Raw genomic sequence first — 25,006 nt, 5'->3', positions numbered from 1 at the left:
AATTCCCTGAGCCCACAACATCCAGAGAGCCCAGTGGTCAGGGGAACTAACTGAGCCAGCATCAAGACCAAGCAATAGCAGCTCTCTAGGCCCGATGCTGTCTGAATAGAATTCTTAAAAAGTAGATGCAAATGTAATGACCACAGTTAATGCAATTTATAGAAATACTAGAGTGAAGCCCTCAAGACGAGGGGGAAATATACAGCAGGATGCCAACAATAATAGAATATTGTATAATTATAATGATCAAGCCTGGATCTACAGAAGACTAAGGGAATGTATGCCCCTGCTTTTATGTAGAGGCGGGGGGCCATGGATGTGGAGCACTAAATATCCTGGTGCACTGGATTGGTTGCTTTCGCTGAAATGCTTTTTTTATTCTTTGTTATAAGATAAACCTCTCTAGCTGGGGAGGAGGGACATGTTGGGAAATGAAGGTACATCAAAAAAAAATGCTATCAAAAATAATTTTTTAGAAAAAAGTTAAAATAAACCTTGTTCTTGGAAATCTAAATTAGATACCTCCCTACGATATCGGTCATCTTGCTCAAGCTATGAGCCAGGAGAATGCCTATCCTTGATCATAGCTTGGGCATATTTCGTCAGAGGAATGACCAAATCTTGGCAATAGAAAGGACCTTTGAGATTCCTTTAATCCAGTACTTCTCAAAGTAGGGTCTAGGGGCTCCTGTGGGTGCCCTAGACCCTTCTGGGGGCCCACTAGAACAAAATAATTTTCATGATAATAGTAAGACATTTTAATTTTTAATATGGTACATAGAACCCACATAAACAAAAGTGGGGCTCAATAATTTTTAAGGGAGCAAAAGAGTCCTTAGGTCAAAAAGCTAATCCAACCCACTCATTTTGTAGATGAAGAAAGGCTGTCCCAGGGAGGCCCAATTAAGTCATCAGTTTACTGACCATTAATTTCTCTGCCTCGTGGTTATAAAGTATGAACTATTGGCTTTGATATAGTTAGTGTTCTCATTCTCTCTCTCTCTCTCTCTCTCTCTCTCTCTCTCTCCCCCTCCCTTCCCCTCCCTCCCTCTCTCTGTCTCTCTATGTCTCTGTCTTTACATATGGGTGTTTCTGACTCATACAAAGCTTCAAGTTTCTGCTGGGCTCTTCCAGGCCTCTGGAGAGAGATTCTGTCATATATGACATTGATGTATTTCCCAGGTTTTGCTTGAAAGTGAACTAAAAGTGTTCATATTCCTTAAAATGTTTAACTTACACCCACAAGGTAAAAGAATTTCACATAAGTATGGAATAGAAGCCAAGGGATTATCAATGGCAGTTATTAACCATCATTTCTATCCTTTGAATGCAATTCCACCTAATTCCTAATGGCCCTGGAGTACAAGAGCCTCTTACATTCTTTAAAGATGTCTCATATCTTCAACACAAAGAATCAATTTAGAGCTAATGATATATAGCCTTAAAGGTTGTTGGATTGTCTAAGAGGGCTATAAGATGATCTATGACATGTTTGGTTGGTGCATGGTGGGAGTGTAACTAACCCTGCTTCTAGAGGATAGGAATAATTCCAAGGGAGATAAACAACCCAGAATATGGGACATTTTATCCAGAATGAAACCCGGAGAGGCTAATTTCTTCTCAAAACCTGTCGTGCGAGGGGGTGCGATGGAAAGAACACTGGATTTGGAATCAGAAAACCTGGTTTAAAGACTCGCACTGCCACTGTATGGCTTTGGGCAAATTCCTTTTCCTCTTTTGCTACAAATTGCAAAGTAAAGGGTTTGGATTAAGTGACCCTGAAGGTTTCCTCAGCTCCAAATCTATGACTCCATGATTTGTCAGAATGCTTATAATGATCTAGCCTCATCAGCCATGATGGTCATAACGCAACTACACTCAGACTTTCTGTCTGTAGTAGCAACTATATACTTTGCTTTCAGTGTGGTACATGGTGATAACGTCGGGAAGCAGCTAGACTGACTGAATACACATAGAAGAAATCTGTTTCAGAGGTGACTGTTTTTAAGGCCATTAGGGATTGATTTTTAATATATTTCTTTTCTTTTTTTTTTTTTTTAATAAGCAATCGGGGTTAAGTAACTTGCTCAAGGTTACACGGCCAGTTATTTCTGGGTGTGGTGCTGAGTACCTGAGGCCGGATTTGATCCAGGTCATCCCGACACTGGAGCCGGTGCTCTTACTCGCTGAACCACCTGGCCGCCCCTAAGCAATTGGGGTTAAGTAACTTGCTCAAGGTTACACGGCTAGGTGTTTCTGGGTGTGGTGCTAAGTGTCTGAGCCGGGGACTCGATCTCCAGGTCGTTCTGACACTGGAGCCGGTGCTCTTACTCGCTGTGTTACCTGGCCGCCCCTGATTTTTAATATATTTCAAAGAGGTAGAGATTCTGAAAGAATGGAACAGATTATGAATGGTATTATTGGGAAAAAAGACGAATTAGAAGACATAAGCAACTCCTGGTCCACACACCTATTTTCTCATCTCCATAAAATCTTTACAAGAATGGTTTCCGTAGGATATGGAAGGACAGGGAGAAGAAGAAAAGGGTAAGATGAGATCTGCCCCAGTGGAAGGTGTGCCCACACTGATGAATCGTGGCTCTCACAGAACTGTGAGACTGAAGAGCTAGGAAAGACCAGTCTCCTCATTTTACAGATGAGGACACAGAGTCCCAGAAAGACGAGGAGATAAGCCTACAGTCACACCAGTTATAAGGGTCTGTAGACACCAGAGATTTTTCCATTATAGTGTCTTGCTACAATAAGCCCCCAAATGACAGAATGAGCTCATAATGGCTTCTGCTCATGAAGAGTATGTTATTTTTCTTTATGAGGACCTTGAAGGAAAAAGGGAGAGTTTCTAAGTTGAAGAGAGATCTAGAAACTCAAGGTGAGAGTAGGTTCTCCTCACCATTGCTATCACTTTCAAACACTGGAAAAGGGGTCCGAGGACCCAGGTTAGGATTTCACCTCTGACCCTTCCTACTTGTGTATCCTTGGGCAGTTCTGTATGCTCCCTAGGCCTCCCCTTCCTCATCTATAAAAGGAGGGGATTGGACCAGTCCACCTTGGAGTTCCTTTCCAGTTCTGGATTTGTGGTCCTAGGATCTTTGCGTAAAATAAGGACTATCATTTGGAAGAAACACCAACCATCAGAGAATATCTAAAGATCTGTCTTAAAAAATATCCAAAGGGAAGAACAAAAGATTGGGCAGTCATGCAAATCATGGCCAGCCAAAGCCAAAATGGGGATGTTGGTGCCAAGGACAAACTCCAAAAAAATAATGTTAACAATAATAACTAGCATTAGGACATAAAGAGTCCTTTAGATATGTTATATCGTTCCATCCTCATATCATCCCTGTGAGGCAAGTGCTATTATTATCCCTATTTTACAGCTGGAGAAACTGAGTCTAAGAGAGGGTAAATGACTTGCCTAGAGTCATACAATTAATACGTGTCTGAGACAGGATTTGAACTCAGGTCTTCCTGATTCCAAGTCTAGTGTTCTATTCACTGTGCCATCTAACTGCTTCAAGAAGCATGTAGGGGTGAATAAAAGAGAAAAAGACAGGGCATCTAGGTGTCACAGTGGATAGAGCACTGGCCCTGAAATCAGGAGAACCTGAGTTCAAATTTGACCTCAAACACTTACTAGTTGGGTGACCCTGGGCAAATCACTTAACCCTGATTTCTACTTTAAAAAAAGATATTTGAGGGCCTCATTCAATCAATACTTGAACCACAGGGTAACTCAATTCTACCCTGACAAATACAGACTCCTAACTGAAATGGATTTACAAATTCAGCTGGGAAGTGTAGGTGGGGAGAGAGACCACAGGGCACAAAGACCCCGTGGGACCCCAGGGATACCAGGAGGCAGCTGGAAATGGGGTGAGGAGCCACACCATAGGGTAGCTGCTCACTTGCATTATTTACTCTTGTGAATTAGTTGCTGAGTTCATTTGTTTCCACCTCGCTGAAGGAGTACAGGTGATGTCAGTGCCTGCACCCCAGCTGCTTCTGTCCTGTTTGCACTGACTGCTCCTCAAGGGCCTTAGAATCTCAAATAAATTCAAATGATCCTTCAAGAAAATGAGACTGGGTACAAATGAGAATGAGAGACCCAGTGTAACTCTAAGCATGGACCCCGGAGTTCTTAGAATCACCCCCATTCCCTGCCATCCGCAGCATGGCATGGACAATGCTGGCAGCTTTGGGAAGGCTTAATGGAAATGTTGGGGGGTTGCCACCTTGCTTTGGCTGCTTTCATGGCTGCCACAGGGTGGCTCAATTCCATCCTGGCAAATACTAAGTCATAACTGAAATGGGTCTAGAAAAGAGAAAGATAGAAAGCTGACCTCAGACAACTTGGCCACTGGAAAATAAAAACTTAAAAATGAAAAAACAAAACAAAACAGCCCAACAACAATAATACACCACCTTGAATTTAGATGGCCACTTTAAGGATACCTTTTCCCAAAGTTTTTTCGAGGTCATCTATCACTTAAGACACATTCTGTCCAACTTTAGGCAGATGTAAAAAATGCTTAGGCAGGTGTACATGCTTGAATAGAAGTATCAGAGACAATGATTCCAAGAGACAGTTGACTCACCGGGAAGAAAGGCTCGGTTTCCCACTTTTGCTGCAGCTGGTATAAATTCCTGGGCCATCATCAAAGAAACTCCCAAGCGCCAACTTCTGCCTGATGGATTCTCTCTCATTTTTCTGTGCCTAAAATTTTGGGAACAGAACCAAAAGTATGGGTAAGTGCACTATGCCTGCCTTCATTGCTAAGTTTCTTAGATCTGTAATACTAGAAGGGAATTATGCCCACGTGGCTGACTCATAACAAAAGCGGCAGAAATGTTTGTGGGAGGCCAAAGTAAAATGGGAGGTACGCTGGCTTGGTGCCCTGGGCTGGCCCCCTCTCGGCAATCAATTTGAATTTTTCAGTTCATTTCATCATTTTTCTGGAATTGTTGTCATTATTGTGAACCAGTTTTTTGGCAGGAGGGAAAAAGGTGATTCTACAGTAGATCTTTCACCGAAGTGCTAGCACCTTCTCCTCTCAGACTGCATTTCATGTGTACCATACATATCTTGCATGTACCTGGTAACTTACATGTAAGCTTCCCCACTGGAATGCAAACTCCTTGAAGAAAGGGCCTTTTTTTTTGCCTTTGTATCTCTAACACTTACAGCAGTACCCGGCACACAGCAGGTGCTTCATAAATGCTTGTGGATTGATCGATGAGACTATGAGGATTTCTCTCTACTTGTTAATTAGTCTAAACAAAGGTTAAATGGAGAAATGATTCCCTTCAAACCAAGAGGTTTTTGTATCAATAACATGGAATCATAGATTTAGATCAGAAAGGGACCTCAGAGGTCATGTAGTCCAATGCCCTATTTTTACAGAGGAGGAAACTGAGACTTGGAACAGCTAAGGTCACATGGACACAAAAGGTGAAACCAGAATCTAACCAGGTCTTCTGACTCCAAATCCAGTTACATTTCCATGCCACCATCTTTCTTGAATATACATGTCAACCCCTTTTCCATGCCCCAATATTCTCTCCTCTAGCCAATCAACCACCATGCATTCCTTAAGTGCCCACAGCATTCTAGGCATTCCTTCCCCCCTACTGAAAATCTCACATGCTCTCCCAGCCCCCCTTCAGAACCTGTCCTGATTTTACAAGGTTTGGAATGACGGAAAAGATTAGTGTTTTTATAACACTTTATGTAACACAATTGATTTATAATTTGAAGCAGCTAGGTGGCAGAGTGAGTAGAACCAAGCCAGGAGCCGGAAAGACCTGAGTTCAAATACTGACTTAGGCACTTACTAGCTGAGTGACCCTGGGCAAGTCACCTAACTTTGCGCAGGCTCATTTTCTTCATCTGTAAAATGGGAACAACAACAATACCTACTTCCAAGGGTTTTTACGAGGTTCAAATAAGGTCATGCTTTGCCAATCTTAAAGCTCTCTATAACTCCTAGCTATCATTATGACTGTAATTAAAGCTACTGCATTTGCTTTGTACATGTGCTCATCCTTCTTAGGGAAAAAGATCAGATTGGGCAGGAAAAGCTTGTAAAATTAGACTGGAGATGCTTTACAGGCATTTACAACATCCTTCCTTTTCCCTATAGAATCCCACCAAGACAAAAATCTTCAAAATATAGGCAAAGGTAAATGGTTATCAAGAAGCAGAAGAAATCCTGGATGGAGAGCAGCTGTGAGATCTCGGCTTTCCATACTATACACTGGGTATTACATCAATTTTGAATTCAGGGAAGGGAAACAATTTGGTGGTCGGTCACCACATCATATGACAAAGTCAGGGTCACAGAACATAGAATGATAATATTAGAAGGAACCTTTGGTGTCATCTAGCCTTTATTTTCTTGAGGAAAAACCTGAGTACCAGAGAGGTCAAGTCATTTGACCAAGGTTACACAGCCTTCCAGGGTTAAGGAGGGACCCAGAGCCTTATGGTTTCCATACTGTGTCTTCAGCACTTATGCAATGACCACTTCCTATCTCTGCTTTCTTACAATCTCACAATTAACAGAGTTAGAACTAGATTTGAACTTTGAAGATTATATGGCCTAAAGCTATTCCTTTTTACAGATGAGGTGGTTGAATCCTAAAGAAGTGAAACCACTTGTCCAATTTCACACAGGTCACATGGGGCAGGACTGGGATGCAAACCCACGTCTGCTAAATCTAAATGTGGAATGGAGAGAGGAGCCAAACATATGATTTCATCAATGTGGGCCACTCCAGGCATCTAACATCCTTCCCACAGTATAAATCAGTGATTCTTGGGGCACCCACAGTGCCTGAGTCAGTTGGTGACATTGGCAGGATTTGAGCCCAGGAGTTCCTTACTCCAAGACTGGAGTCTATCCATTAAACCAGGCTGCTTCTCTTTGGATTTCATAGATTTCCTCTTTTTGCCTTTTGACACATATCCAGAGTACAAGGGGAAGTGTATTACATGTTCTTTTTGTTTATTATACATATAGCTAAATAATTATTGTTGCACATGCAATTATAATGCTAACTTCACAGATTTATTATTAGTACTTTCTAGGGTAGCTCCAAACCCTTAAAAAGCAACCAAAAGCTTGTGGAGATAAATAAGAATGATTTTAATTTTATTAATAACTTTTTCAGCTTTGTATGTATGCATTTCAAGAATATATGCCCGAGCACCTGGGGCCATCTTGACAAAACAGATTTAAATGTCTTGAAATGAACAAACTCTCCAAACTACTGCCATCTTTTATAAATGCCAAGTTGAACCAACTTCATCAGTGTACCTCCTGATGGGTCTATTTCTCATCCTATGTAAAAGTAGTGGAACAACTCACCAAATTTCATATGAAAACCAAGCCTAAGGTCCTCAAGGTCTGAAGACTGGGTCACTGAAAGAATTAGTGTAGAACTCTGATCAATACAGGGACCAGTCATCTTTGACAGTGAATGTTTCTCCTGCCTCCTTTCACAAAGGTGGTGGCCTATGTGGGTGTAATGAGGCATACATTGCCAGATATGGACAGTGTATCAATTTTTTGTACTTCTTTGTTACAAGGGAGAGCTCCTTATAGAAGGAAAATCACTGAATCTCGCTCTTTCTCTGTCTCTCTTTAAAAAGGCATCAATTTATTCTTTTTTCAATTAAACAAAAAGTATCAGTACAACGTGTTTTCCACTACCCTATGCTACTCAGTGTAAAAGTCCAAATAAATACTTGTTAGATATTAAATGAATATTTGTGAAAGAAAAAATAAAAGCAATACATAATAACATATTTGGTACTCATGGTGGGGCTGGGGTCAATATATTCATCAAAAAAGTTGGCTGAAATTTTCTAGAAGCTAAAGCACCAATGGAAAAAAAGATGCAGGAAGACACCCTTGATTGCATGCTTTGGAAGAGTTAGCCGGATAGTGGGAATGGAGTGAGGGGGCAGATTTCTACATTTTAATTTACCCTGAAAAACAAGCCGATCCCTCAAAGCTAACACTTGGTTCATTCTCAAACCATCTGCATCTGCTGAGAGGCAAAACTGCAGGGTGGAAAGTGTTTCAGTCTTGACGTTATGCGAACCTAGGTTCAAACTGCACCTTTGAAACTTGGCCCCATGGCTCCTGGGGCAACGCAAGCCACTTTCCTTTTCCGAGTTTCTCTTTCCCCCTCTACAGAATGTGCATAATAATGGCACCCACCTCACTGGCTTGTCAGGAGCATTTGGGGGAATGAATGGAAAGTGTTTTGCCAAGTGTTGTATAAGTGCTAAAACGCCACATATTATTATTATCATTATTTGTTCTTGTTGTTGTTATTACCACTACTACTCTAAGGTCATTTTCTGAATGTGGTAGGATGTTTATCCCTAGAAACATTGCCACACATCAAAGGTCTGTGATTTTGTGAAGTTGGGAACACTCTTGATTGGAACAATTGGCAACCCTTTAGTTAATAGATAAGTTAGAAATGACTGAAGCTTTCAAAAACAAAACCCAAATCCCAAAGCTAGCCCAATTCCTATTCCTCAAGTCCAGACCAGATTCATCCATCTTCACAGTACCCACATGGTCCATTTCCACCAAGCTCAGTGCCTCCAGCTTTCAGGACCCCATCATTAGAGTCTCATGTACTCCAATTTTTTTGTGGGTGTTTTCATCTATGGGAAACATTAGCCAACTCTCTCAATAAGGATGTTGACCTCATTTATAAGGCCAATGACAAATATATCATTATACATTGTATTTTCTTTCTTTTTTTTTCTTAGACAATTCCACAGGGGGCAAATACAATTCCAAGCATTTCCAATAATGGGCTATTGCCAAACAGCATCACTTATTCTGCATTCAATCAATGTGATACAGTCGAGGCCAGATGATCTTTTTTTTCCTGAGTGAGCCCATGGGCATCTATATGCATTTGTAAGTTTCAAAGCCCTATTGTTTTCCCAGGAATAATGTCCTCTGGGTTCTTCCCTCCTCTGACCCTGTGAGCCCAAATCAATGAGGCAGGCAGAGGAACAGCTGCACATCGCCTGTGCATCTCCCCAGCACATGGAGAGGTTTGGCAAACTTATCTCTTTTGGCTGTGGCTAGAAGGAGCTATGCCCACTTCAACTCTGAAAAAATCAGCTTTTGGAAATACTCAAAACACACATGGCAGCACCTTCAGGCTGGTTGTGATTATGAAAAGCAAAGAATTGTCGATTCCCATATTGAGAATTGGAAGGAGCTTCAGAGGCCGGCTAATCCAACCCCCTCATTTAGAGCTCAGCACACTGAGGCCAGGAGAGGCTAATAAGTCCCTTGTCCAAGGTCAGGCAGGGAGTAGGCATCAGAGGTGAAATGAATTCTCTACCCTCTGGTTCCAAATCCCTTCTTTCTACTGGAATTGAGGTACAGAGTCTCATCTTTATGAAACAGGAAAGTAGTTCAGAGCCCAAGAAAACTAAAATCATCTTTGGATTCAGCTGTATTTAGCCCTGGGCTATCACTGCCCATATCCTCTTGCTGAATACCCCTGTGCCATCTTCTGTAGCAAGACTGCCAAGGCTCACAATGACTCTTAACAGGAGCAAAACTGGAACTTGCCCCTGGCTAATAGGGCTTTGCCACAGGGCACCAACATGGGGTGGGGTAGGGAGTGGGAGGAGGAGAGGGAATGCTTCTTCCTAGCTATCTCCATCCCCATACTTTACACACTTCACGGTACTGTAGAGCCATAGGGCACAACAAGCCCCTCATCCCTGCCCCTGCAGTCATTGAATATCAGGTTTCAAATGCAATTGGCCGGGTGTATGTCTGGTCAGTATAGTGCCTAATGGTAGGGCTGCAGGAGTCCAAGAACCTTTCAGAAACAATCCAGTTTCCCCTCTGCCACTGCCCCTTCCCCTCCCCTGGCCCCAATGCTTCTATTTGTAGTCAGCTAGATGGGTCAGTGGACAGCACACAGGACTTGGATCAGGGAGATCTGAGTTCAAATCCTCCTTCAAACACTTACTAGGAGTGTGACCCTGGGAGAGTCCCTTAGCTTTTCCCAGTCTATTTTCTCAACTGTAAAACAGGGATAATTATAGCATTCATTTCACAGGGTTGTTATTAGGATCAAATGAGATATGTGGAAGAACTTCAAAGCACACTATCACCACCTCCGTTGTCATCATCACGAGAGGCCTTTTACTAGTCAACACTCAGAGTAAACAAGCACAAAATAAGATAGTTGGTAAAAGAGAAATAAAGACAAGACTATTTGGGGACCTAGCTGGAAGGGACCTCAGAGGGATCCTGGAACCCAACCATCTTGTTTTATAGATGAGGAATCTGGGATCTAGGTGTTTTTCTATCTGTCCATATCCACATCTATCTCTATATCTAATCTATATCTACACACATATACACATCTCCATATATACATAGACACACAAACATATATGTACACATATGTAAGCATATATGTGCATGTATATATACACCCCCCAAATCACATAGGTAGCAAGCATCAGGGGCAACATTTGGGCCTAGGCTCTGATTCCAGAGGCAGAGCTCATTCTACATGCTACTTTCCAATTTTATATGAAGAAAAAGAGATCCTCTGAGCTTAGGTCATCGAACTCTGACTCAGTGGTCTTCCTAATGAGCCAATCCAAGTAAACAGGGACACAGACGGCTCCCACCTCCCAATGGCTGACTCCCCTTTCCAATTTGCCTATAGTCCTCTCTGGTCTCTGGGCTCACAGTCCCCATTATTCTGGGCTCCTTTTGTCCCAGTAACAGATGCCTCTTTCACTGGTTCCTTCCTCTTGGTTTTCACAGGCACCAACAGCCTCGTTCAGGCTTCTTCTCCTCATGTTTGGATTATAACATCAGCTTTACCCTCATGACTATCATCCAGCTCTGTTCTCAGCCTGTCCTTCTCTTCCAGAACCCATGATGACTGCCATAGGACTATTTTCACAATTGATCATGAACATAAATACACATACGTACATGAACATTAATAATATGACTCTAGTCTGGTGATTTCTTCAGTAAAACTCAAGGCACGTTTGTGTATGTTGGATAATTTGATAGATTTCTTGGAGGCAGCTAGGTTGTGTAGCAGATGGATCCAGCCTTGGAGTCAGGGAATCCTGACCTGGATATTTACTCACTCTGGGAAGTCAATCAACTATTTGAGCCTCAGTCTCTTCAGCTGTAAAAAGAGGTGGTTGGAGTAAATGGACTCTAAGACCTTTCTGGCTTTCAATATATGCTCCTCTGAACCTCACAGTTACCCTCCAAGGTAAGTAAGGCAGGGGTTAGAATTTATTTTATAGGTAAGGAAACTGAGCCCCGGAGAGGTGAATGATAATAGTACTAGTTTTGAACTTTCAGGTCTTAATTGATAAAGTCGGTCAAAAGGAGTCTTCCTTTTTCTCCCTTTACCCTTAACTCTCTTATTTCCACATTAAGCTGTTTTTCACTGGCGGGAGACTCTCAGTTGCTCCTTCCCTCTAAAACAATGCAATCAGTCTTCAAGCATTGATTAAGCTCCTACTATGTGCCGGGTACTGGTCTGGGACCTAGGGATACATATCCAAAGAACAGAATAATAAAAGTTTCCATTTGAAATGGGGGAGAAAAAGGGGAGGCATTAAAAGTCGCCTACTATGTGTCAAGCACTGGACACATGTAAGTATACACCAAATAAGTAGAAAGAGACTCAATAGGAATAAACAGGGTCATTTTATTTTTGTGGGGGGCAGATCAGCAGTTGGGGAAGCTCAGGACAGATTTCTTTACTTTTAGTTTCTCCAATCAAATCCTAATTCTTCAAACTAGTCCAGTCCTCCTTGAGAGAACCAATGTCTTCTCCCTTCAGGGAGTCCACCAGGGCTTTCCTGACCTAATCAAGTCCCTTGGGCACAAGTCCCACTGATTTCTGCTTCTGTATCTTGGCCCACTAAGGGGCCAGGAGGGACCTCATAGGATGTCTAATCCAACCTTCTCATTGGACAAGGAAATCACATCCTGGAAGGGTGAAGTAAGCAGGGAGAAGTGATTATTAGAGCCATAGCTAAGGTGAGTCAACAGGGCCTTTGTCCCACAGTCCCCACCATTTGGAGAATGGTGTACTTCTGAGCGGGTAGAAAAACAAGTGAACCCAGCACTAGTTAGCAAGAATAATTAGTTAAATGAGGAAGCTACCAGATGGTGCCCTTCTTCCCCCTCAGTGGCTAATTCAGCCCAGGTGAGCTCTTCTACCTCTGCTTGGCCCCTGCACTGCTCATTCACCAGCAATGGCCTCCTGGTATCCCAGGGCATCTCCAGGGTCATGCCAAGGCCCAAGGTTTCTTTCCCTCTCCCCCAGCTGAATCTGTCTTACAAAGCTGTTTTGAGAGTATGTTCCATGCTGCTTTGGCCTAGGCTCAGAATTGCTGTTCAGGGGTCTCATTCTAGCCTTTCCCCCCAAATTTCTTTATACAAATTGTAAGGTTTAAATAACTATAATATATGGACTCATATGCTATACACACATACATATATTTACACACACATGCACACACACGCACACACACACACACACGCACACACACACACACACCTTCCATCAGAATTGGCTTCATGTGTGGCACATTCCCAAAAGGCCCCAGAACGAGGATAATTCTGTTTCTAAGTTGTTTGTGTTCTTCCCAGGTTTTGCCATATGGTGTGTTTTGAAGCAATTAGCATGAGCCCCTGGCCTCCATGGGATCTCCAGCCTCGTGATTTCTGGCATCCTCACCCTTAGCAGAAGCTGCAGGGAATAAGGCTGAGAATCTGGAGTCCCTGATGCACAATGCTGTTCTCTCCAATAAAAGAAGGTTTCTCTTTCTCCCTTCCCTAACCATGCACAGGTCCTTCTGTGGAGAGCTAAGTCACAGGCTCCCCACCTGAAAAATCACTTGGAATCAAACTGTTTATACCCTTAGACCAGGCAGCCCCATGCTTTTGGGACCATCCTCTAAGGAGGGCAATGACAGAATGGAAGGCCCCATGGAACCTCATATCCACAGCAACTCTCTTAGTGGTAGCACAACTTTGGAAACAAAGTGGGTGTCCATCATCTAGAGAATGGCTGGACAAAGAATGTTATATGAATGCACAATAATGGCGTATGATTGGGACAAAAGAAAGGAAGAATGTGAGGGAGCTGAATCCTGCCTCCTGACTCTGCCATGCAGCTTTGGGCAGCTTCTCTAGTTTCCTCATCTATACGATTGGCGGTGGGATGGGGAGGTCCCCTTCTAGCTCTAATGTACTAGCAAACTATGAGGTTTCTTCTTTCCCTTTTATGTCATCAACTAGACACATGTCCAATCTCTATTATTTATGGTTCTTTCTGATCTTTGAATTATAAGTGCCTTTGCTAGATACTTGTGAACGAGGAAGATGGGAAGGCCTCTTGCAGAAAGTGGGAGCTGAGCCGAGTCTAGAACCAAGAGAAACCAGAAGGCAGAGGTGAGGAGGGAGGGCATGGCAGGCATGGGGACAGCCAGGGCAAAGGTGTGGTTGGGAGATGGGAGTGTCATTTGTATTTGGATCTGGGAGTTCATGTAGGGGAGCAAGACTTCTAACATAGGCATCTGTAATCCAAGAACAGGCTTCCTGAAAGATTCAGGATTATGGCTTCCTTGGTTCAAGATGTACAAATGTGATCCTTTGGAATGGAACTGTTTAAGGGGGAGAAGGGAGTTCAGGACTCAGTTCAACTTCTTTATTTTACACATGAGAAAACAGGTCCAGAGAAGTTCATTCCCTTGCCCAAGGTCCCTTAGCTGTTAGTGCCAGAGCTAGGAGTAGAATCTGATTCCCCCAGATCCAAGTTCAGCATTTTCCCCAAGCTACCAATGGGCCTCATATAGCTCATAATGGCTGGGGAGCCAGAAGTCCCCCTGTGCCAACCCACAGAAGACCTGCTGTCAGGAGGGCTAAGAGGATGTTCAAGGGCCCTGTGGCGCCCTGTTCCTTCTTTAGTTTGGAGAGTTTTCCAGAGTACTGGCATGTTCCCAGGCTCAGCAGAGGAATGGGGACCTTTGGCTACAGCCCAGCTGATTCTTAATAAGCATAAGGGTGAGAACTGTGTTTTTCACTATGCATCTTTAAATATGAAATATCTTTGCATGGGGTAGACACTGCCAAGTGGGGCCAGCTATGGCACGACTCTATGATGATTATTTATGGGCTCATTTAAATAAATTATTTTATTTCAGCCTCATAAAACAAAGCCATTTAGTAAGAATGCAAGGCATCGTGATAGGCATTGGGGCTAGAAAGTTAAAAATGCCACCATCCTTAATATCAAGGCATTTCCAAACTATAAAGGAGTAGACGGCCCATATGAGAATGAACAAGAAAGAGTGCGAGGAGTTTGCAAAGCAGAGATGAAAGCAAAGAATTCTCTCCAAATTTAAGGAGGGGTAGAACATCTATTTTAGTGAGTGTTGGGGAACCAGGGAAGGCCTGGCACCTTGTCTGAGCTTTGAAGGAAGAGGAGGATTGTTTGCAAGGCAGAGATGAGAAAAAGATGCCTTTTAGCTGGGGTAGGGAGCAGCTTGCATGAATCCATGCCAAGAACAAGAAATAACTAGTAATCTGTGATGTCCAGGGACTGTCTTCTCCCCTCACCCTGGGACTGAATTCATTCAGCTTTGGAACTCTGCCCTGGGGCTGAGCCATTCTGATTGGTGGGTGAAGGAAAATGCACCCAACCAACCAGTGAGAGTGAGCCCAGACCATGCTTCCTGTCCAGGAAAATGGAGCCTCCCTGGCCTTAGAATCTTGCCACCTGTTCCATCCCTATGTTGCATTTCCCCACTCGCTCTGCTCCAGTTGCCATTCCTGAGACCTCACCTTTCCCTGAATGTGACTCTTCTCTAGGTATTCTCTTCCTCAATTAGAATATATGCTCTGGGAGGGCAGGTGTTGGCTCCCTTTTTTATGCTCAGCACCTGGTGAGTGCACAAAGTAAGTGCTTAATAAATCTTCAGTCCTTCTTAGTTACCACTTTGGCCGGAGATGCAAGAAAGGCAATAATAGGAAACATGGTGGCCAAGGCTGGAGCCAGATGGTGGCCGAATACCCGAAGCTGTCACCCAAGTCACAGGCATTTGTGGGGTCTGGGCTTGGTATGGAGGCACATCCTGCAAGAGCTATGACTGCCTGAATGGGAGGGCCAACCTCCTTCTTAGATGTATATGGTTTTTGCCAATGGGAACTTAGGGGTTAAATGAAGGAAGCCAGCACAGAGTTAATTATCATATCCCAAAACGGGGCTAGGAAAAGCAAAGAGATGCCAAGTTTTCCCCCAATAAGACAAGACTAAGATGTCAGACTGGGTGCTAGAAACTTCTGAGATCATCTTGTTTACTGACATGATTTCCTCCATAAACAATGCATCAAGGCCAGTTCCAGCTTTCTAATTCATCCCATCCTCCCAACCCTAACACATAATTTCACATTTCCAGACTGTCCCCGCTACTGAGGTCATCTCTATCTGACCCACCTGGATGTCTTTGAAGTATAAAGCAAAGTCTGCCCACCTCCACCACCCTCCCACTGTCTACACCACAGCCAACACTGATGCCGCAAGACACGTCCTAAACTGTTCATTAAGGTTTTGGTTACTCAGCACCCAGGCAGATCCAACATCAAAGTCAGTGGCAACAGTGGAAAATGCGAAATTAAAGGAAGCAGGGCTGTAAATAGCTTGTAAAGCTCTGGGGAGATGTAATTAATAATGATATTAATATAATGATGAAGGCCATGATGACAGCAACAATCATTATAATAACTAGCCTTTATATGGCAGGACGAGGCTCCCAAAGAGCCTTATATGATATGTTATCTCACTTGATCTTCACAATAACCAAGGGGTATTGATACTGTCATTCCCCCCATTTTACAGATGTAACTGAACCTATTGGGTCCAGCATTACACACGTGTCTTATCAGAGACTTGTCTGAGGCAGGATTTGAACTCAGATGTTTCTACCTCCAAGTATAACTCTACCCACTATGCCACCTACTTGTCTGAAGGAGAGAACAGAAAAATTAAGGAAATCATGAATAGGGAGGAGTAGGCAAATGAGGGAGAAAGGTAAGACGGAAAGATGGGGGGAAAGAAAGAGGGTCACAATGTGAAAAACTGAGACCAACTATTGAATTATAGTTCACTTAAAATGTAATAATTACCTAAAATGTGCAATACAAAGACAGCAAGAGATTGTTTTTGTACTTGGACACCCCAGTGATGGACATAGAAAGGGACATGATAATACACCAAGGAATATACAAAGTCATTTCCAGAAGGAGAAGTGGGAGATGGAGTTTGAATGGGAAGTCCAGTTAGAAATGGAAGTGGGAGGCCATCTATTGAGGGCTTTGAATGCCAGACTGAGGATTCCATGTTTTATCCTAGAGTCAGAAAGGAGCTCTTGAAGGTTTTTCAGTAGGCAAGTGACAAGATGAAGTCTGTGCTGTAGGAATATCAATTAGGTGGCCATGTGGCAGATAGATTTTGACATTAATATTATAAAAATGAACAATTTTGTGACTTTAATAAGTTGATGAAGAATGAGATCAACAGAAACGGGACAATACCATAAAAACAGACATCTCTGAAAGCTGTGAGAACTATGATGAACAAAGATCATCCATGGCTCCAGAGGGTTGATGATGAAACATACTCTCTATTACAGAGGGGTGATGAGTGAATGTAGGGCACAGGATGAGACATACATACAAACATATATACATACCACCCACATATACACATACATGCAAATATATGTTATATATGTGTATACACACAAACATTTTTGTTTACAGCCAGTGGGAGAACTAATTTTATTTGATGATGCATGTTTGTTATAAGAAATTTGTTTTTCTTTCTTTTTTACCCCAGTGGGCAGGATGTGGGGGCAAGAGAAAACAAATTTTTAAAAAGAGGTGGTGGTGTGTGTGTGTTTCTCACTGTGAAAAGTTGCATACACTTTCAGATGAAGTCTTTTTAGTATTAATTTTATTGAACTGTCTTTCTTCATTATAAGAGACCCCTCATATAATGATGAAGGCCATGATAACAGCAACAATCATGATAATAACTAGCCTTTATATGGCAGGACGAGGCTCCCAAAGAGCCTTATATGATATGTTATCTCACTTGATCCTCACAACAACCCAGGGATATTGATACTGTCATTCCCCCATTTTTACAGATGTAATTGAACTATTGGCTCCAGCATTAAAGCACAAAGTAGGAACAGTCTGTAAATGTTTGTAATGTAAAAGAACCCTCCCCCCTTTAAAAAAGAATTGAGTGGTGGTAAAAATAGAGGGAGTGGAGACAGCTTAAAAGCAAGGAGACCAGTTCAGAGATAATAGCCAAGTCTCCATGAAAGGTGATGGTGATGGTGATGGTGATGGTGGGGGCCCTGATGAAGACAATGATAGCTCTCATTTCTATAACACTTTAAGATTTGCAAAGCCCTTACCATTTGGTGCTTTTCAATAACCCTGTGGGGTAGGTGGTATTATTATCTCCATTTTACAGATAAGGAAACGGAGGCAGATAGTGATGAAATGATCTGCCCATAGTCCCATAGCTAGCAAGTGTCTGAGGTAGGATTTGAATGCAGGTCTTTCTGAGTCCAAGCCAAGCACTCAGTCCATGGCACCACCTAGTGCCCTTGAGAGCCTGGACTAGAATAGAAGCTTTGTATGTTGACAGCAGGTGGCTCACATAAGAGACATTACGGAGGTGAGGTTGACCTAATTTGCCAACTGTTTGGGTATGGAGGTTTTTGTACAGGAGAGGTAGGTCAATGATGGCTCTGAGGTTGTAAACCCAGGTGATCAGAAGGATAGTGCTCTATCAACAGAACTTTGGAACTTTGGAGGACAGATGGGTTTGGGGGGAACATGCACGTTATGATTTAGAAATGGTCAGTCTGAGATCATAGGATCAGAGTTGACCTTACAGGTCATGTAGTATGACATTCCCCCCCGCCCCGAAATTTTATAGATGAGGAAAGAGAAGGACAGAGACATTAACTGACTTGCCTGAAGTAACATAGTGGCAGGGTTGGGGATGGAACCCAAGCCCTCTGACTCTACAGACAGTTGGCAATATATGAATGGAGTGAAGGTGAGAGAATAGAGCTGGATATAGAGATTGGGGCTTTATCTTCATAGAGATGTTCATTGAATTCTTGGAAGATGATGAAGTCACCAAGGGAGAGAATGTAGAGAGAAAGAAGAGGGCCAAGACAGAGCCCGAGGGCAGGAAGGTACCAATGTTCCTCCCAGGAGCAGTCACTGAGAATGAGCAGGGTCACAAAACGCAAGTGAGGGCAGCCCATCCGGGCAGTCAGAAGAGGGAAAAGTTGCCAAGAGCTCACTCAACTGAGCTGGAAAGAGCCCATTGGTTCGAGCAATTCTGAGATGATTGGTGATCTTGGAGGGAGCCATTTCAGCTTGGTGGTGACCTCCAAAGGCAGATCTCAAGGACCCAGAGAAGTGTCTAGAAGGGGATGAAATAGAAGCAAGGAGTCTAGGCAACCCTTTCTATGCATTTGGCTATAAAAGGAGGAATTCAATTCCTTGGACATTTCTCGAGCACTTATTATGCACCAAGGCTTTTGCTGTAAGTTAGACATAAAAAGAAATAGTCCTGGAAAGGTACAGATGGAATGGCAAACTTAACCAGAAGCCCCATTTCCTTTAAATGAAAAAAAAAAATTAAGCGAAGCCAACCATTATTAGGGTAAATTGCTGAAATATGTAACTGGAAACTTCAGTTATCTAGAATACTCCCAGCAGGGTACAGTGGGAAGACCTCTGGATTTGGGGTCAGAAGATCTGGGTTCAAATCCTGTTTCTGTTATTTAACCACCTGTGTGATCTCAGGCAACCTCAACTTCTCAGATCCTCATGTGCAAAACAAAGGAGAAAGGGGAAAGGTCAGACTAGATAACCTCTGTGGTTCCTTCCATCTCTGATCTCCAAGTCTATACTGGGAATCAGACTTACACAACCATCAGATCGAATCCCATGATTCTGTCTGCACCTTATGAAGCACTGTATAAATGAGCGTGGCCATTGCACTACTTAATCATTGTTTAACTCCTAAAGATTTCAAGTAACTCCAAGTCCTTTCAGCACTTAAAAGACTTGAGCCTGTAAGGGCTAAGAGAGGACAGAATCCCACTTCTCCCTTTTAATTGTATGGCAAGAGGAATCCCTAGCTAGGACAGTGGCTATTTATTATGACTTCTAACAAATACTCATTTCAATTCATCTTCAAGAGGACACAAGCACAGCTGTGAGTATGGTTTGAATAGTGTCCTTTCCAGTTTTTTAAATTTTTCACATGGTTCCCCCTAATCTTTTAGCATAATGGGACCCAGAGAACAATTCCCAGGCCAACTGCCATTAAAAAAATTATATGTGTATATATAAACACATACATATATACATATATGTATATATACACACACATTTTAAAAAATAGTTTAAGCTTTTCTTTTTGCCTCGCCAATAGAACTCAACACCCTTCTAATGTAACACAGAATAGTCTTTTTTTGTGTTTTATTTTCTATCTTATACCTATTTCGTCTGCTGAGAGAAATTAGAGGCTGAATTGTATATAATTTCCATAATTTTCTTCCCTCTTCCTCAATCAGTATAATTTGATTTAACGTCCAACGATGGCTGCACATCCACCCAATTTTGCAAGTCTATTGGGTACGTACAGCGATATTTGATTTGATGAGCCTGTGAGATTGGCTTTCTAGTGTCTGCTGGCTAGGGACTGAAACCTATCTATTTCAGGGGGAGTTGGCAAAAACAAATTAAGAGAAGTTAAGTAGTAAAGAAAGGAGAGAGATGGCCTGGATATTGTAGATGGAGGATTCTGGAAAGCCAGCTGTCTCTTTCCATCCCATCTGGCTGGAAATGAGTTTTGAGAAGCAACATTTTTTTTTATTACATATCCCCATTATTACCAGACAACAGTGCTGTACCATCTTGCCGGCCATTAGGCCCTTCCTTCAGGAAAGGGAGCTCTTACATCACCTTTTCCTTCCTCTGCCACCAGAGAATCTAATTTTAATTACAGGAAAGTGACCTTGATTAGAGGAGTGTTTTGTTTGCTTTCTGAATGCTCCTGGTAAAATCAGCTAAAGACATCCATCAATGCCTTGTCCATCAATGCAACTGGTCTGTACAATTCCAGGCACAACCAACAGATGTGCTCATTCACACATCTGAGGAGTATCTCGTTTTAGCCGTAGGCGATAAGATAGCAGGATGTTAGAGGAGGAACTGTGGGAAGATCAGTAGTACCCTGGTGATGGTAAATTCTTTGTATGTGGTTAGATTCTCTTTCTCATCCGATAAATTCTTGCTGTTTTTGTCAAGTCTATTTTCCTGTCAACTTACCAGGGACCCCCAGCCTAGTGGTACCTTTTTTTCTTTTTCTTTTTTTTTTTTTGCTTTTTGGAGGGGGGAGGGTGGGGCAATTGGGGTTAAGTGACTTGCCCAAGGTCACATAGCTAGTTTTTGTATTAAGTGTCTGAGGAGGAATTTGAACGCAGGTCCTCCTGACTCCAGGGCTGGTGCTCTATTCACTGCGCCACCTAGCCGCCCCCTAGTGATACCTCTTAGAAGAATGGGACAAACACCCAGCTAGGGTGCTATCAGAATAATAATCCCACCCATGAATCTGAACTACCCTCACCTGAAAAGGTGGGTGCATACCCGTAGTAAAGGGAGAAATGTCTACTGGTTATATGGATCTCACAAACATAACATTTCTCATTCTCAGTAACAGAGTAAGATGTACAAATGCATTCTGGGAATCTCTGGCCAGCGACATATCCTGGGAGCCTCATCTACTGGTCCTTTGTACTAAACCATCAGTCTCCACTTCCTTTGAAATCAGCCTGAACATTCCTTAGTCAGAATGAGATAATGGTTCAACAATGCAACTCTGTTTTGTTTGTTTTTTCGTTAAGGCTATTTCAGACTGCTTCCTGCTTTTTTTTTTCCCCCCGATGTTTCAGATTACTGGCATACTGTTCACTTGTTCCAGAGACCTGGAGCTGACTTTTCTGAGTCTCAGAAACTCAACACAGATCAATACTTGATCTCCTCAGCATTGATAAGAAGGCTGCTTACATTTTCACAAGCCCGTTTCAATGTCTACTTTCTGTGTACGGGGCCAACTGAGGAATGAAGCTCAAGAACAAAAATATCACCTGTTGGCATTGTAAGTATCGTGGAAATTAATCCCAGGGGTGGTTTTCAAAGGAGTCCACAGGATACAGATCCTACTGATTGTCTACTCTCCCAGACTTCTTCCACAGAGGAAGGCAGCAGCCAAGAGGTGTTCAGGTTTTCTGACTTGGGAACTTGTCAACCTCTCTCGGTCTCACTTTCCTCTTCTGTATAATGCACGATTCCCAAAGGCTCCTTTCTGCTCTTAACAATCCATGATTCTATCACACTCATTCCCTACTTGGAGCCCAGCAAAGAAGATAGAATGAAGACTGCAATATTTTTCTGTTGGGCCTTACTCTGTCCCACACATTTTGTACATTTTCAAATAAAGGTTACTAAACCCCACTGCTCATCTACAATTAGATTTGCAACCTAGAAAAAAAAAAATCAGATTCTACAGACTCAGGTTAAAGGACCGTGAAGTGTGGGCAGACAAAAACAGAAGACACTTTCCTCTTTGCAACCTTCAAAAGAAGCTCAACCCACAAAAAAAGAACATTTAGTCTCATTGCAAATCTTTGCAACATGTTCAACTGACAGAGGGGTAGTGAATAGAGTCAGACCCCCACACGAGTTCAAGCTCTGTTTTTGACACATATAGTGTGAATATAGGTAATCACTTAATCTCTCTGTGGCGCAGACAAATCTCTGAGATTTTAGGCAACAGGCTAGAAATTTATAAGTATATGTGAAGGGGATCCCTATAAAATCAAAGTTCAAATGCAAATGGGGAATTTATTCCATGAAAAGTCATTTCTGGACCTACTGGGACAGGACTCCAATCCAACCATATCCCTCACCCCACCCCATGAACTATACTTGACTTCTGAAAAATTAGAAGGGGGAAAAGGGACGTGGCGAGTGCCTGTGGACAGACAAGCCTATACTCGAAGTTGAATGTCATGACCTCAGCCATATAACTACAGCTATTTTTACTTGGGTCTGTTATTACCCGACAATCACCATATTTAAAGTTCCCAAAATATGCTAGCTAACATTAGAAAGATTTAACTTATCAATTACGCTCCCCCTCCCTAAAAGGCCCCCAACAAGCACCTTTCCACAATAGTGACTGTCATATTCACAATAAATATCATGTTTCTCAAATACAAAAAAGGAAATTAAACTTTCTAGGATGAATTCACTGCAGGTGAAATTTGTCATAACATCTTATGAGAAAATGTTGCTGATAAGTGCTCTGGTAAGATCTTCCAGACTTTCACTAAATGCCTGATGAGCCATCATACCCCAACATATATAGTCTACTTTTTTTTTTTTGACTGTAAAATGTAACAAGAAGAGTCTAGAGAAAAAAGAAAGGTTTCTCCCCCTTATGCCCACCTGAGATCCAAGTATTTAATTCAATCATGAATTTCATTTAGCCTTTCTGGATGTCACAGGTCAAGCTACTTACAGAGGGAGCTCTGGGGACATCATAAATTTTAGCTTTCTCTCTCAGCTAGAGGAAAAATGTGCCACAGCAAAGAGTTCAAGGAGTTCCTTTTCTGTCTCTTACCTTTTTATAATTCCCCTCTATGTCCATTGTGGACACTTTGCTGATGATGTCAGCCATTCCATCGCTGTCCAGATTCATTCCTTAACTCTTAAAAACCTCTCAGGAGAGAGAAAACTCCCAGTATCCCAAGAGGCTTATGGTCGTGCCCAGCGTCTAAGCATCTTTACGACTTTTCATCCTTTAAACATGAAGAAGCAGGGGAAGGCTAAACTGTGGCTGGGGTCCTTGTGGTTGGGTCTACCAGGGACGCCAGCCCGAACTGACTTCCCCGCCTGTGGCCCTCATGCTGGCGTGGGGACAGCTGCTGGTCACCCGACACAGTTATAAGCTGACTCCTTCCTGACACCTGGGCCTGTCGAATGCCGGCTTCTGCCACCATCGGCTCTCACCTCTCTCTGAAGAAGTCGGCCCCTCCGAAGCACCTTCCTTACCACTGATAGAGAAAATGAGAGCTTTCAGGCTCGGGCCGGCTGACTCAACTCCTGAGTTCAACACTATCTGTGGATTGGAGCAAGGCAGCAACCGTGCTCTGAACTGATGGCAGGGCAGGATAAAAATAGCTAGCAACTTGCCTCGCCGACTTCCCCTGTGTGGGGCGAGCCGGCCGGGTATCTTATGACAAAAGCATCGGGCATGACTGAAGTCCGCAGGGCTGGGAGAGAGGGGGACTACAACTTTTTCTACATCAAGCATCACGTTTCCAAATCAGACAGATGTCAATATCCCCTCTCCCTCTGGCAGCCCGGGACAATTTAAACATTGATTTCTAGCAAAGAGAAGCCCTTCTCTGCTCCTAGGGCCAGAGCCGGGTTTCTCTAATCCAGGCAGGAGAGCAGGGGGCTGGGGAGCAGAGGGAGACGAGCGGTCAGCTTTTCTTTCACATGCGGATGGGCTGGCCTTTTTACAATAGAGGGCTCATCTTGCTATAGCTCCCTTGAACCTTTTCCCATGGCTTCCCACTCTGTTTACTGATTATGTTCAGAGGAAAGAGTCCCACAGCTGGAGGATGTTTTGGTGCAAGAAGCAAACGAGACACACACACACACACACACACACACACACACACAAAACCCCAAATAGCTACTAACATTCTTGAAAAATTCTTTGCTGTGTTTTCGGCTTGCCAGGCTGGATAATATTGGGGGAGGGGAGGGAAGGGTTGGCCAAGCTGCCAGCTCTGTGTCTCTGATCCAATTTCACTGGCTTGGCCTGTCACAAAGACCAGCTGCCTGTAAGGATTTATGTCATCCAAATTACCTTGCATTTATTTTTGTACAGCATGTATTTACTTTGTGTCTATATTTAACAAATGTTACTCATTGATTGAGTTTTACTTGATTGATTTTAATTGTCCATGTTTTTTTCCTCGATAAAATGTGAAATCCTTGAGGTCAGAGATGATTTTTCTCTCCTCTTCAAATCTCCATTGCCTAACAAAGGGCCTGGTACACAGTGATGATTAATAAATGCTTATGAGGTGGATTAGATGGGGATTGGGAAGGTAGTAATGGTAGGAAGGGCAGTGTCTCAGAGCTGGAGAGATCCATGGCAGTGAAGTTACCGCTCTTTGTCAGCAAGCATTCGTAAGTGCCTTCTACTTGGTAGTCCACTGTGCTAAGTTCTGGGGATGCCAAGAAGGGTAAAAACACCATGCCTCCCCTCAAGGGGCTCACCCAAAAGAGGAGACAACATGCAAATGTCTGTGCACGAACGAGATATAGAAGGAATAAGGTGGCTGGCAATGCACAGAGGGAAAGCACTGACATTTAGGAAGCTTGAAAAAGACTGGGGGCTATTGCAATGGGCCAGGAATGAGACAACGAAATCTTATTGTTGTATCTGGTTATGGCCGCTCTCTGCTTTTCTTTTTCATTTGGCTAAATCTGGTCATTAACCAATCATTGGAGACGGGGGCCTCAACAAAAAAAGCGAACTCATGGAGACATCTTCGTTCAAATTCTTCATCCAGGCCACTGTGTGTTCCAGTCAACAAATAGAAGAAAAAATGGGGAAAAAAATCATACTGTCCCATCTTGGCTTCCTTCCTTCCTTCCTTCCTTCCTTCCTTCCTTCCTTCCTTCCTTCCTTCCTTCCTTCCTTCCTTCCTTCCTTCCTTCCTTCCTTCCTTCCTTCCTTCCTTTTCTTT

General features: G+C 42.9%; 1 protein-coding gene across 8 annotated transcripts in view; it reads right to left on the bottom strand.

The window, feature by feature from the left end:
- The window catches only part of SCHIP1 (schwannomin interacting protein 1), a 212,957-nt gene that overhangs the window by 40,021 nt on the left and 147,930 nt on the right, over nucleotides 1–25,006 (bottom strand). For 6 of the 8 annotated variants that reach the window (XM_069083476.1, XM_069083480.1, XM_069083477.1 and 3 more), the window contains one exon: nucleotides 4,617–4,735. In XM_069083476.1, coding sequence (XP_068939577.1) covers nucleotides 4,617–4,735 — 119 coding nt within the window. Of the gene's footprint in view, nucleotides 1–4,612; nucleotides 4,736–22,860; nucleotides 23,467–25,006 lie in introns of those variants that run through there. The other 2 variants (XM_069083484.1, XM_069083482.1) reach the window with 2 other exon arrangements.

Source organism: Petaurus breviceps, unplaced genomic scaffold, assembly GCF_028583685.1.
Source record: "Petaurus breviceps papuanus isolate PSGF00001 unplaced genomic scaffold, PetGlider_PUasm1.0 173, whole genome shotgun sequence".
Classification (NCBI taxonomy): domain Eukaryota; kingdom Metazoa; phylum Chordata; class Mammalia; order Diprotodontia; family Petauridae; genus Petaurus; species Petaurus breviceps.
This window is presented reverse-complemented; position numbering and strand designations above follow the sequence as displayed.